General features: G+C 45.9%; 1 protein-coding gene across 9 annotated transcripts in view; it reads right to left on the reverse strand.

The window, feature by feature from the left end:
- Positions 1-14,852, reverse strand: part of SPECC1 (sperm antigen with calponin homology and coiled-coil domains 1) — a 210,831-nt gene that overhangs the window by 3,739 nt on the left and 192,240 nt on the right. For 8 of the 9 annotated variants that reach the window (XM_043903965.1, XM_043903969.1, XM_043903968.1 and 5 more), the window contains 2 exons: positions 12,006-12,122; positions 6,990-7,049 (listed from right to left, as the gene is read on the reverse strand). In XM_043903965.1, coding sequence (XP_043759900.1) covers positions 6,990-7,049; positions 12,006-12,122 — 177 coding nt within the window. Of the gene's footprint in view, positions 1-6,989; positions 7,050-12,001; positions 12,123-14,852 lie in introns of all 9 variants that reach the window. The other variant, XM_043903966.1, reaches the window with a different exon arrangement.

The following is a 14,852-nucleotide window of genomic DNA, read 5'->3' on the forward strand; positions in this document are numbered from 1 at the left end:
GGTTGCCAAGGGGTGGGGGAGGAGAGGACTGGGAGTTTGGGATTAGCAGATGTAAACTATTACATACAGGATGGATAAACAACAAGGTCCTACTGTGCAGCACAGGGAACTATATTCAGTATCCTGGGATAAACAAAAATGGGAAAGAACATGGAAAAGAATGTGTATGTGTATAACTGAATCACTTTGTTGTACAGGAGAAACTAAAAGGACATTGTAAATCGGCTCTACTTCAATCAATAAAACAAAAGTTTTGAAAAGAGTCACTATGATTCCATTGTTGTGAAAGGATTCCCACTTCTCCCAGCTACATTTGAACGCACACCCATGTCCTCCCTCGTTGTCACTGCGTACCCTGTGCTCTGTTACCGAACATGTTTCATACACGATTTCCCACACAGCTGTGATGTGCTGCATCATTTAGGGGATATACACTGTCCAGGAGAACAGCTGTCCCGTCCTAATAGCACAGTGTGTGACTGTGGTCACCTCTTCTTTGCAGTGAGCATCTGTGTGGTACTGTTTCTCCTATTTGTGCCACAAAAGCCCTGCACCAGCTGAAAGCTATTTGACCAGTGGGTCACCAGTGGTAAAAGGGTCACCAGCCCACGTTTTATTGTTTTCCCTCATTTCATCGGCCACAAGCAAGCACGGGCAGAGGCCAGGGACCAACGGCAGCAGGATAGTGCTCCGCCCACTGCTCAGCCAGGCTTTCCTGAAATTCATATCACCACACTACTCAACAATTCACCTTGGGGCTGACTGCAGATTCTTCTGTGTTCATGAGAGAATAGTAGGGAAGGTCCTGGCGTGAAGTTGGAAGCAGAGACACAGTGGAAAAGCAAGCTGAGCTCAGAACATCTGTTCCTGGGCGGGGACAGAACTGGCTGAGGCCTGGAACCAGCCTTTAGCTTCTGTTTCAGCATCTAAATATATTTTACTGATTTTTCTCCCTGGTGAGACTGAGAAATCAGCGTATCATCGGTCTGAGGGAAGGGTGGAAAAGGAGCGTGTGGAACACCCCACACAGGAACCTACAGCAATGTGAAAAGAGAAACAATGCATTCACAGAAGACAAGAAGGAAAAGCCTCCTTCTGTCTGTGTGCACAGACAGATGCACAAAGAGCTGAAACTCTTATAACACAAGGGTTGCTAACATGACGACACAGAGAGAAGCGATGAGGAACTGTGCTCTCAGGAGGCAGATGAGCCCTGAGAACACAGGGATGGCCTGAGAGGCTGGAGGAATGCAAACCCCCTCTGGGGGCAAGGACATGTCCTCCTGCTCAGAGAGGACTCTGAAGTCTGATCAACATTCACAGTTTTACTCAGACTGTCCTACATGCTTGAACCCGACAATAATTAAATTTTAAACTATTTCAGTGCATTGTCAACATCACATTTGAACATGTTTGAAGAAATCAGTTAACACCTTTCAGGAGAAGACAGGGTATGTTGGGGATCAATAAAAATCCAATAGTGTAAGACACTTGATTCAGTAGCTAAAAACCTTCCAAAAAAAGAAAACACCAGATCTAGATGGTTTCACTGGTTAATTCTAGCAAACAGTCCAGGAAGAAATAATACCAGTTCTATGCAATCTCTTCCAGGAAACAGAAGAGGAGGGAACACTTCCTCATTCATTCTGTGAAGCTGGAGCTACCCTGATACCAAAAGCAGGACAAAGACATTACAAGAATACCAATTTCTCACTAAAATGTAAAATGATCCTTAATAAATATTAGCAAGTTGAATCATGATCAAGTGGGTTCATCTCAGGAATGCAAGGCTGGCTCAACAGCCATCAATCAATCAAATTTATTCATAGTTGTTGTTTAGTCGCTAAGTTGTGTCCGACTCTTTTTGACCCTGTAGACTGTAGCCTTTCGGGCTCCTCTGTCCATGGGATTTCTCAGGCAAGAACACTGGAGTGGGTCACCATACCCTCCTCCAGGAGATCTTCCCCCACCAGGATTGAATCCTCATCTCTTATGTCTCCTGCATTGGCATGCAGATTCTTTACCACTAGGTAAATAAACCATGTTATGTGTATTTCACTATAATAAAAGTAATTAAAAAAAAAAAAAAAGATAAGGCTTCTTGCCTTCAGGAGTCCAGGCAAGAATACTGGAGTAGGTTGCCATGTCTTCCTCCAGGGGATCTGCCCAACCCAGGGATCAAACTCAGGTCTCCCACGTTGCAGGTAGATTCTTCACTGTCTGAGCCACCAGATAAGCCCAGAGATAAGCCGTATAATCAGATAAATTATAATATAACACATATGCACTTGATAGACTATGAGTAAATTGTGCTTTAAGAGCCCAGCTTGGCATGGCTGCCCAGATGCAGGGTCGTGGAGGGGTGAGATGTGGGCTCTGGAGTTAGATAGCCTCCTCGACCCTTGTCTTAGCTACTCACCAGCTATGTGCTCTTCCACAAAATTGCGGTGTCCCTCATGTAAGGAGCATCTATGTCACAGGGCTTCTGAGAGGGACCACGAGTCAACCCACAGAAGGTGCCTGGCAGAGCAGCCCCTATAGAGTTCATGGGACAGCGCAGGCTCAGCCGCACCTAAGGAATCATGCTAACCTCCCTATAAAACCCTGAGTGGTGAAGACTGCCCTTCCTAGATGACCTGAAGACCTTAGTCTGTGTGAGGAGTGACCGTTCTGGGGGACACACAGGCTCAGCGAGCAAGTGACACCTTCACAGACCACACGACCTGGTATGGGCATGTCTGCCTCACCAGTGCAAACACATTCACCCTTGGGGGGCACCCGTGCTGGCTGCTCTGACAGCAGTGGCAACAAGGCCACGCCTCTTCTCTCTCCACCCTTCGTGATTGATGCAGTGGGTGAAACTTGTGTCTCACACTGTGGCGGGGAAGAAATGCTTTCTCAACTCGGGGGAACACTGTGGCGTTTTCACTTGGAAAAACTCTCATCCTTGTTAATCCTCTAAACGCACAAGCCTATATTTGCTAGAATATAAACATATAAGGGAAATTTTTTCCTGACTAATCTAATAATAGAACTTGACCAAAGACTTGGGATTGTTACTGCTGCCAATTCTGATTAGGTGCAGTTTTAAAATGTCATATGTAATTATTTTTCACTTCATCTCATGATACAAAAGTAAACTTAATAATGTAGGAAGCTTCTATTTTCTTGTTGGCATGAACTGGTTAAACTGCTCACAAACATTCCTAAATGTTTGTGAGATCCACAATGATGTTCGTCAGTAGCTCCTCAGAGACTTCTGTACAAATAAAACCGCTGGCTCCGATGATTAGCTCAACAAGATGATCTCATTTGCTTCCCAGCATTCACTAACTTCAATAGTACATGCGATGAAAAAATAGGAAAAAACATTAATTTAAAAAAGCAAATATTAACAGTAACACTTCCCAGGTGCTCTAGTGGTAAAGAACCTGCCTGCCCATGTAGGTGACACAGGAGACAGGGGTTCAGTCCCTGGGTTGGGAAGATCTCTGGAAAAGGGCATGGCAACCCAGTTCAGTATTCTTGCCTGGGAAATCCCATTGACACAGGAGCTTGGCGGGGTACAGTCTACAGGGTCACAAAGAGTCAGACACGACTGAGGTGACTTAGCATGCAAGCATACAAAGAAAACCATATTATGTGTAGAATATTGTCTTCCAACAAGTTCTCATTATATTCAATATCTTTCCTTAAGCAAATGACCTGTGGTTACTTGCTAGATGCTTTCAATTTATGCTGCTGGAGAAGACTCTTGAGAGTCCCTTGGACAGCAAAAAGATTAAACCAGTCAGTCCAAAAGGAAATCAACCCTGAATATTCACTGGAAGGACTAATGCTGAAGTTGAAGCTCCAATACTTTGGCCACCTGATGCAAAGAGCTGAGTCACTGGAAAAGACCCTGATGCTGGGAAAGATTGAGGGCAAAAGGAGAAGGGGATGACAGAGGATGAGATGGTTGCAAGGGATCACTGACTCAGTGGACATGAATCTGAGCAAACTCTGGGAGACTGTGAAGGATAAAGGGGCCTGGCGTGCTGCAGTCCATGGGGTTGAAAAGAGTCCGACATGACTTAGCGACTGAACAACGACAATTCCTTACCTGATTAGTATTTCAGAAGATCAATCGGCTTCCTGCTACTCCATCCTCGCCAAACATTAAGTTCCCCCACTTCTTTTTAAATTCTCTAGACCTGAGTTTACACAATAGGGACATCTGTTTCTCAAAGGTTCAGTGGAATTTGGGCAGACTGGTATTTTTTTGTTTATGTGTGTGTGTGACTATATTTAAAACAATGAATTTCACTTCTTTAATGGCTAAAGTTCTAGTTCTTTCTCTGTGAGTTTTGGAGAAATAGTTACATTTACTATTTGAAGAAATATATATATGTATCTATTTTAAAAACTGTCCATTCTGTCAAACATGTTAGGGTAACACTGTTATAACTATAATATTAAAATTCCTACGATAGTTGTCTTTTCCTTTCCCCCCAAAATTTTGTTTATTTTTTATTTTGGGCTGTGCTGGGTCTTCGTTGTCACGAGGGCTCTTCTCTAGTGGTGAGCAAGTGCTCCTTTTTGTTGCCATACGCAGGCTTCTCATTGCAGTGGCCTCTCTTGCTCAAGTACGGGCTCTAAGGCGTGCGGGCTTCAGTAGCTGAGGTTACTGTGGCGCATGGGCTTAGTTGCCCCACAGTACTTGAATCTTCCTGGCCTAGGAACCAAGCCCATGTCTCCTGCATTGGCAGGTGGATTCTTTACCGATGAGCCACCAGGGAAGCCCCTGGTCTTTTCCCTTTTCATTTCACCCTCTGAGGGCTACACAAGTATATCTCTCAGTTATTGCAGCTGAGATTTTCCTAATCACTGAACACGTTTTTAAATGTTTATTGGCCATTTGTGAGTTGCCTATTCCGGACTTTGATAGTTTTCTACTAGGTTTCTTTTATCATTAGTTAGTACAAATTATTTGTAGATTATCTCTTTGTTTTTTCTGCAGTTACGTTACGTGTCTGGATGGATGTTTTGTATTATTTATCCTGTTTGAGATTACATTAAGAATCTGTGGTCTTTCGTCATTCTGGAAAAATTTCAGGCGCCACTTCTTCAAATATTATCTCTCTTCATGTTTTCTTTCCTCTCCTTCTGGAACTCCCACTAGCCATGGGAGTTGGACATGGTCTGATTTTATCTTCCACGCCTCTTAAGCTCTGTGACAGACACTATCAGTTGGTCCCAACCTCTGTTTCCCTTGCAGGCTTCCCACTAAAGAGGATGAGAAACGTTGTATGTTTACCTTCTCAAATCCCTTTGCGGCTGGGGTGGCCATGCAACAGAGAACTGCCACAGAGCTGGAGGGCCTCTGGGAAGCCTTTTGGTTTCCTTATCAAAGTGGGGGATGTCAGGCACTTGCTGTACCTTCCTCCTCACTTCCGACCCTACAGATGGGAGTGATGTCTGGAGCTTGACAGCCATGTTCAGCCATAGAGAGACAAATAAGAGGACAAAGAACCAAGAGAGTAAAGACACTCTGTGGGCCTTGATTACAATATTAAGCAGTGAACCATTCCTGAAACTACAAAAAAAAAAAATCTTTATGGTTGAAGCAACTGTTAGTTGGGTTTTCCATTTCTTAAAGTTGAAAACCTATTAACTAATAAAACCCCTCTATAACATTTGCATCTTAAAATCTCTGTTATATGTCCTGGGTAATTTCCTGTGATCTATTTTCTGGTTCAGCAGTTCTCTTTTCTGCTGTATCCAATCAGTTTTCAATCCAGCTGTGGTTTTTACTTTCAAATTTTAAATTTCTACTTGGCTCTTTTCGAAATCTTTTTTAAAAAAATTAAAACCATGTTCCTTCCTTATGATTTTTATTCCTTCTCTGATCTCTAATATGTTTAAACATAGTCTTTTGAGGTCTCTTTCTTATTGTTTTATTATCTCAAATTCTGGTAGACGGTCCTCTTGTTCGTGGTGCCTGCTGACTAGATAATTTTCTTTCCTTTGTTTAAATTTTATTGGAGTCTAGTTGATTTACAATGTTGTGTTAGTTTCAGGTGTACAGCAAAGTGATTCAGTTATACATACACAAATAGTCATTCTTTTTCAGAGTCTTTTCACATAAAGGTTATCACAGAATACTAGGTAGAGTTCCCTGTGCTGTATAGCAGGTCCTATTGTCAAGTAGATCATTTTCCCGACTGTTTTGTAATTTTGAGTTGTGAGCGTATTTTCAGTAGCATCTGTGCTCCAGGCCACAGAGCTTCTGGCAGCAGAGACACTATAAACTGGTCACTGCTTACAGCAGATATTATAAATTTGGACTCCAAACCTCATCTGGCCCAGCTTTTCCTTCCTTCCCTACACGAGATTTTTTTGGGGGGGGCCACAAAGAAATCCCAGGTGGAGACTGAGCTTCCTTATCACCTCCCTGGATTGGCAGGTGGCAGTTTTTATCTCCCCTTCACTAATAAAGATGAGCATCTGGGGAGCCTTGGTTCTGTGCAGGGGTCTCAGGACCGTTGCTCTGGTTACAGGAGCTCAGTGCCAGGTCTCCCGCCCCTGCACGAGCACGAACCACAGCCTGCACACATTGGAGGCCCCTTCCCACCACCCCAGTCCCACCCTGGGGTGGCCAGAGTCCAGCACATGCCTCAGGACTCTGGTCTTCACTCCTCTTTTAATTTCTGGCATATAGTTATTTTCCGTTCCTTCTTCAGAGCTTGGCTATGTATTGATATTTAAAAAATTACATCATATTCACATTTCCAGGGCTTTAATGATAATTCAGTCTAGAACTGAAATTTATCCACAGTGAAATCTTCACTGAAAACACTCTAAATCACATGTCGTCAGACCAACTGGACACTTTTATATCAGGAATCATGTGTAATGGACTTCATTGCTGTGAAGATTATTTAGTAGACGGCATAAAGTTCTTTCTCACAGGATTAGAGTATCACACGGGTACAAAGGGGTACACTCACCAGGCTGGGTTTGATGCCTACACTTTCAGCTGCTTCAAATGCCAGTAAGAGATTTCTTTTCTAGGTTAAAAGACAAACAGAATGAAATTATCAGCCAAGAAAATATAGCTTTTTTTAGGAATAAACACCAACTGACACTCCCATATAGATTACCTACTATTTATAAAACACAAGTGTTGAAGTCAAGTATGCAGACAGTGGTCTCAGTTTAAGGGGGAAAAAAGAAGATTAACAGATTACCACTGTCACTAAAAAATAACATTATTGATTGATTCCTGACCATCAAAGATACATTTTTGTTAGTTATTTTTTACTTTGTCAATATTTAGGACATATACATTCTGCTGTGTATCAAGTTGTTTAATCATGGTGCTGTATCAAAAATTATCAAAGTAATATGTGCACAGAGTTAAATATAATCACATGAAAGACTTCCTTGCCTCAATCCTGGACCTTGGGAGAATGATTTTTCATTTCTCTCTTTAATTCCAGGGACTTCTTTCCTTACATCACTGTTTCTTCCTTCCTTCCTTCTAAATATTTATTTATTTGGCTTAGTTGCAGCACTTGGGATCTTTAGTCACAGCATATGGGATCTAGTTCCCTGACCAGGGATTGAACCCGGGGTCCCCTGCTTTGGGAGCTTGGAATCAGCCACTGGACCCCCAGGGATGTCCCACCACTTTCCTGATTTCTAAAATAGAGGCATGACCTTCTAACTTCCTCCTAAGTTAAATGACTCAGGAATCATGCATCTCTCTCTTCCCTTCATTCTAGTCACACAGCTCACATCCGCTCCCTTATTAGTTATGTTTGTGACTTTAACCAGTATCCTCAACCATCATTTCTTGTCCCATCAGTTACAAATGACAGTTTCCAACTTCAACTGGTGTGATGAGTAGGACTTTCCCTTGCCTTTCCTCCACCTGGTCATGTTCTGAACTGTTCAAGCTGATACACTTGGCTTCCTTCTCCTCAACCACACTAAGGTGTCCAGCACCCTCTTAACAGGATGACTCTGAAGGCTGAAAACAACAAGGGGTATTGGCACAGCAGCTGAGATCACATTCCTCGCCCCAGGTTCCATGGTTGCGATGCTGTGCCACTCAAAACATTCTTTCCAAAAGGTTTTCCTCTTTGTAACAACCAACAGCTCAGAACCACACCACGTTTCAGTATGCTCCAGACCTGGACCTTGCATTTCTTCAAGTCTGCCTTCAGTTCCGCTTGTTTGGGACTTTTCTTGCTGGGAGAACTGTATCTCCTTCTCTTCTTCTGGTTGCTTATCTTCCTATGGCTTATAATCCATGATATTCTCTTTGTACTAAAGTGACTTTTCAGATTCTGATTTTGATAGGTTTTTACAGGTGGCACTATGATAAAGAACCTTCCCAACAGTTCAAGATTCGTGGGTTTGATCTCTGGGTTGGGAAGATCCCCTGGAAGAGGGCATGGCAATACACTCCAGTATCCTTGCCTGGAGAATCCCATAAACAGAGGAGCCTGGTGGGCTACAGTCTAGAGGGTTGCAGAGAGTTGGACATAACTGAAGTGACTTAACATGCATATAAACAATACAGGCCTCTCTTGGTGCCCTTTTCGCTGTCTGCTGTTCACCAAAAAACCCAAGAAATACATTGCACTGAGAGCTCTCCAGACCCAGGCTCCAACTGAGGAGGGCTGAACTTCACTCATCCTGAAGGTCAAAGGCATCATTTCATTCAAATTAGCTCCTTCCCTTTGAAACTCAACTTCAAACTCGTCCCTTCCAGGAACACTTCCCTGCTTGCAACCCTCTCTCTCCTCCAGCAAGAGCCACGCCCCGCCCCCGCCCCCGCCCCGAGGCTGAGTCTCACACACCTGCTCAGCTTTAAACTGTGCCGGTTTGATTTGCCTGTGTTGACACATTGTTCTGAGAACCCTCATCGGTAACTCTGAGATACGAGTTTCTCTCCCCAAACCTCAACACAAGATCTCCCAGTGCAGGGGCCAAACCCAGAGCACATCCACATGGGGCAGTTAGGAAGCAAGAGGCCAGTGGTCATCAGGGGAGGCTGTGACACTGCATGATCTGGAATGAAAACTCCACGCCAAGTTGAGGATTCAAGCCAAGTTGAGGATTATAACCCGGGAACAGCCTCTGAGGAAGCTCCCAGAACTGTTCTGCCTGTAAAAGTTTTTTTGTCAAAGCACAGTCGTACAGGATATTGAGACAGAGAGCTGTGCATCAAGGGATGCACCTGGAGCTAAGTTCTTCAGCCCTCACGAACCTGCAGCATCTCACAGCCTGACCTGTCTCCTCCCCAGGACAGCATCCTGGAACAGGGAGAAGAAAGGCAACCCGCGTGCTGGAACCATGGGCCCCCGGACCTCAAGGACAACAGAGCGACCAAGCTGTGATGCTCGGCTGCTCTGTGCATTTCCAGATCTGGGCAGCGGGCCGTGAATCTCAGGGATCACCGGCCTCCAGGGGACGAGATGCGGTTTCCGTCATCTGGAAGCAATGAGATGATCCGAAGGATGAAAGCAAACACTTTCCATCATTTTCCAACACATCCACTGACAGGAGAACAAAGCGCCTCGGCTGCAGTCAAACACTTCACACCCTGAGGACCTATCTGCAGCAGGCTTCGCCCAACCTCCCCATTGGTAGAAACATTCAATACCTGCTCAACCATGAGGAGCAGCACTCTGCCAGCACCAGCAGACTCTCCTAGAAGACAATCTTCCGTCTTGACCTTCTTCAGGCCCTGATGACCCATGACCTGCTGCTCACTCTGTACCAGCAGCCCTGGATCGTGTAAACCAGCCGCATCCCTTGATGCACAGCCCTCTTGTCTTAAAACCTTGTACAACTGTGCTTCGACCTCTATCTAATAGGCAGAACAGTTCTGGGAGCGTGCTCAGAGGCTGCTCCTGGGTTATAATCCTCAGTTTGGCTCGAATAAAAATTTTCTTTTTCTTCCTTGATTGACTAATGAATTTTTTTTGTCGACAGTGCCCAGGCTTCGTGGATCCTGGGACCCCACAAGCCCCTGCTGGTCTGCTTCATGGCTGCTCCTCCCGGCACCTTCGCTGGGCCACTCTGCCCTGCCCTGGCCACAAGGATGGAGTCCTCAAGGCTTGTTCCTTGTCTTCTCTAGGTGCCTCTGTGAAGTTTGATTTATGATAAGAAACACACCTTTGGTCTTTGTCTTGGCTCCTGCACAGAGCTCCTAAAGCCTTTATAATTTTCTATGTAGGAGTCATGGATACATCTTTTATAATAATATTTGTTTTCTGTCCTTGGTTCTAAAAATGGTTTCAGAAAAATAAAGATGAAACAGGTGTCTTTTTATTTGCTTGTTTATCTGGCTGTGCTGGGTCTCAGTTGCATCATGTGGGGTCTTCACTGGAGGCATGCTAACTCTGAATTGCAGCGTGTGGAATCTGGTTCCCTGACCAGGGATTGAGCCTGGGTCCCCTGCATTGGGAGCACAGAGTTCTAGCCATTGGACTGTCAGGGAAGTTACAAAACAGGTGTCTTTTGTTATTCATAACAAACCCCTTCCAACAACACCTGGATTTATGTTAATGACTCAATTTTTGAAAACCCCTGGAAAGACAGGGTGGGATTAGAGGTTATAACATTCAGCCCCACTCCCTGACCTGCAGGGAGTGGGGGAGAGGCTGTAGGCTGAACCAGTCACCAATGACCAATGATTTAATTAGCCGTGTCTGTATAATGAAGCTGCCAGTAAAACCCCAAAGGATGGGGTTCAGTGAAGCATCCATGTGCTGGGAGGGTGGCACACTGCAGACTCCAAGGGGACAGAAGCTCCCGTGCTCGGGACCCCTCCCCCAGACCGCGTCCTGTGGACTTCCTCATCTGGCCCGCCGACCTCCCCATGTCCCTGGCCTCTACTCCCCTGGGCGTGCCTGTGGCATGCTCCCTGGCTCTGGAAGGCTCCCCTGCTCTCTGCATCACGGGTCCTCTCATGTGGGCTCTTCACTGGAATTCCGCCTCAGAGACGTCCACAACCTTCCTGTTGAAAGTCAGGTCCCCGTGTTCACCCCATGCCCTGTGCTTCTCTCATGCTCTTCCACAATTTATAGTTATTTACTTACAGTGCTACTTGTTACAAGTTTACTACTTGTTTGCTGACCGTCTACCTCTCAAGGACAAAGGACCTGTCTATACCACCAATGCTGCCTTTATTACTGGGCATGACAGTTACCAAGAAACATCTGTTGAGTAAATGAGTCCAGGGCCCGGGACAGCATTTCCTGGAGTAACTCTGTGGAGTATGATTTTTACGATGTTCTAGGGCAGGGTTTGGCAAACCACAGCCCACAGACTAAACTCAGCCCTCAGCCTGTTTTGTTAATAAAGTTTTATTAGAACATAGCAAGCCTATTAATTGACAAACATCTATGGCCGCTTGGGTGCTTTGATGGGAGAGCTGAGTAGCTTTGACAAAGACCACAGACCAACAAAGCCTACCAATGACCCCTGAAAGGGGAAGTCTGCCAACTCCTGTTATGGATGATTATATTAAATGTTAAAAAGTTCTGTGGCTCTGACGTAGGTTGGCCTAAAATGAGTCACACAGGTTTCTCTAATGAAGGACTTCCTAGAGTATTTATGGCATCAGGAATCTCCAGAAGTGTGCTATGATAAACAGCTTCCCCAGCTTATCTGAGCCAGGGAATTCTGGTTCTTTGGAGAAGATTTTGAAAATGCTGGCCTAAGGTCTTGAAACCATGAAGGTGAGTTTCAGGGCTTCCTCTGAAAAGTGAGTGATAGGAAGTTCTCAGCAGACACAGTCAACTGGTCTCTGCTGCATTTTCCTAGGTAGCAAGGGAAGTTGGGAACATTACTGACGGTGGGACCTGCCCTGCCTTGTGATCTGTGCTGGAATCATACCCCAGTTTCCTCTTCAAGGCCACAAACCCCATGCTCCCTGGGATGTATCAACAGTGTGAGAAATTCCCCTGTGTTCTGGAGGGTGACCAGGGTGGGGATGGGGGACTTACTTTCTCCTGGCTGTTCAGCTCCTGGTATGGGATGTGGGCAGGCAGGTAGGTGTGGAGGAGAGCGCAAAAGGCCAAGCCATCACTCCAGCTGCTGCTGAAATTGGTGATATCGATGTTCTGTGGGGAGAGCAGCATGAATCACCAGACTGCTGAGTCATGACTAAACAGGGCTGTGTAGCCATCTCTGGGTTTGCAGGAAGATGAGACCAGACACTACCCACGTCTGCTGGGAGTACATTCATTAATAATTTTGCTGTCAGGAATGGTGACCTGGTGTTGCCCAAATCCATTCACAGGAACGCACAAAAAAAGACTCTGGAGTGAAAAACAGTAGGGAACTTCTGGCGGCCCGCTGGTAGGTCAAAGGTTCTCAGACACTGTACTCTCAGATTAACCACCTGGTTAGCTTTGTACACCCTAGTACCTCCCAGCCTTATCTGACCAAAGAAGAATCACCACCACCACCATCACCACCATCACCGTCACCATCACCATCACTACCACCACCATCATCATCACCACCACGATCACATCACTGTCTCCATCACCATCATCACCATCACCACCATCTCCTAGGGAAGACCCAAGGACTTCCCCTCAGAGAGCCACCTTAAACTGTGTGTCCTTAAGATCTCAGTCTGATTCACAAGGACAGCCCCTGGGAGGGACAGACAAGTCTGAGAGGCCCAGCTGGAAGGTCTGTCTGTGCTTAGGCTGGCCCCTCAAGAGGGAGATCATCTGGATCTCTTGTCTCAAAAGTCTCTCTAAAGACCCTGTAGCTATCTGATGGGACTTGGAGGCTGTGCTGGAAATGGAGGCACTTTGATTTTATGCCTTCCGAAGAGGCTTGTGCATGAAAAAAAGCAGAAGGAAGAGCCGGGGTGGGGGGGCACGACCCATCCAGTTCACTCAATTTCAGCTTTCAAACCAGATGCTGGGCTGGGAGACCCTGGGTAGGGTGGGCAGCTGCAGAGAAACCACACATTGCAAGAGGGGAGGGTTTCCGGACTTAATGGGTGAGAAGGGAGGATGGTTGGCAGAGTGTCTACATGGTACCTGTCACTGTGAATTTTCTCATTTAATTCCCAGGACACCCACACCTGTAAGTAAGCAGCGTCATGCCCATTTGACAGGTGAGAAAGCTGAAGTGAAACCAAACCCTGCTGGTCCAGCTCCACCCACTGGCCACTGCCCCCCCGTCCTCCTGTTGGGTTTCCTTCCTCCTTCTCTTTTCTCCCTCCCTCCCTGACTTCCTTCCTGTATAAATTCATTTTACACCAAAAGCGTTTAACACTTGGTAGATCTTTCTTTTTCTGAAAAATGAAAACATTTTTTTACACTTCACTTTTGTACCATTTATGACACAAAACATCATTTTTCTCCACCTGCACTATCTTCAGAGGCATTTGAGAGGCCAAAGGGGACCCAGAAAGGTGACAATGCCACCCACCTAACAAACTGAGATGCCGCCCTCTGTTTCAGCTCACTGAACACTGTTTAGGAACAGCTTTTGATCTAAAGTGCAAACGTCCTCGTTTATTGAGCCAGGGTGGGGATATAAAAATCTGGTGCCACCAAAGCCAGGAGTGAAGAATCAATCAGAATGAGTCAGGCCCTCAGGACAGATCAGCTGCCAGGTTACTTCTGGATGGACGGCCACTCTCAGGCCATGAGGCATCATGAGACACACTTCATGAGGCACCATGCTTCAGCAGCAGAACTTAAACACTGCCCCAGACCAAGGAGGCAGCTTTTAAAACAAGGAATTATGTAAATCGTAAATCCAGCTGGCTCACCAGAACCAACATGTGGGTCAGGAAGGGTTTGTCTTTTGTGTCATTTACTTCCCAGGTTACAGACTTTTTGTCTTTTAATTTTTTTAAGAAAATTTGTTATTATTATTTTTTTTTGGCTGCGCTGGGTCTTCGTTGCTGCGCAAGGGCTTTCTCTAGCTGCAGTGCACAAGCTTCTTCTTGTGGTAGTTTTCTTATTGCAGAGCTCAGAAAAGAGCTCTAGCTCAGGCCCTAGAGAGCTTAGTTGCTCTGCAGCATGTGGGATCTTCCCGAACCAGGAATTGAACCTGTGTCCCCTGCACTGGCAGGTGGGTTCGTAACCACTGGACAACCAGAGAAGTTCCCAGGTCTCAGACTCTGAATTGTTCTGTCTCTGGCAGAGATGGAGGGTATCTGGTTATGACGTGTTAAGATTACGTTCATTCCAAGAACATGACGTGCTCAAATAAAATCTTACCCTTCATTTCTCTGGGGGAAACAACATAGTTCTAGTTCCCTGAATGCCACCTGAAACTGTCCTTGGTCCTATGTGAACAATGAGAGTCTCAACAATCCTCCTCAGCACCACTGACAGGACAACTAAGCATGTGTGCGCATCTTGGTCCCTCAGGTCAGAGGTGGGAGTTAGCGGGCAGAGGCACTGGGTTCCAATGGTTGCCCTGTGGCTGTCACCACCAAGGGCTTCCTTACTGCTCCCCAAGGTATATTTGGGTGAGAGAAAGGTGAGCTGAGGGTGGCACAGCTTGATAAGGCACGTGTTTTTCACAAAAATCACAGCAAAGGGGGGAGCTGACCGATGCTCTCTGGGGTCTCTCATTTGAATCCTGTTCAACTGTGGACCCGTCTGCAGATCGCCATAGCCGAGTACTCTTCGGATCTCTGGTCAGCGGACACAGGGGGCACAGGGGACATGGAGGGCACATGGGGATGGCCTTGCCAAGTAGGGAGTGGTGGAAGAGGCTTCCCAGGGGCCCTGCAGAGTGGACCGTGCAGACGGCTCGTAGATGGGGGAGGCAACAGGTACTCCTGGGCAGGAATGGCTGCTGGATGAGGG

This window comes from Cervus elaphus, chromosome 5, assembly GCF_910594005.1.
Source record: "Cervus elaphus chromosome 5, mCerEla1.1, whole genome shotgun sequence".
Classification (NCBI taxonomy): Eukaryota; Metazoa; Chordata; class Mammalia; order Artiodactyla; family Cervidae; genus Cervus; species Cervus elaphus.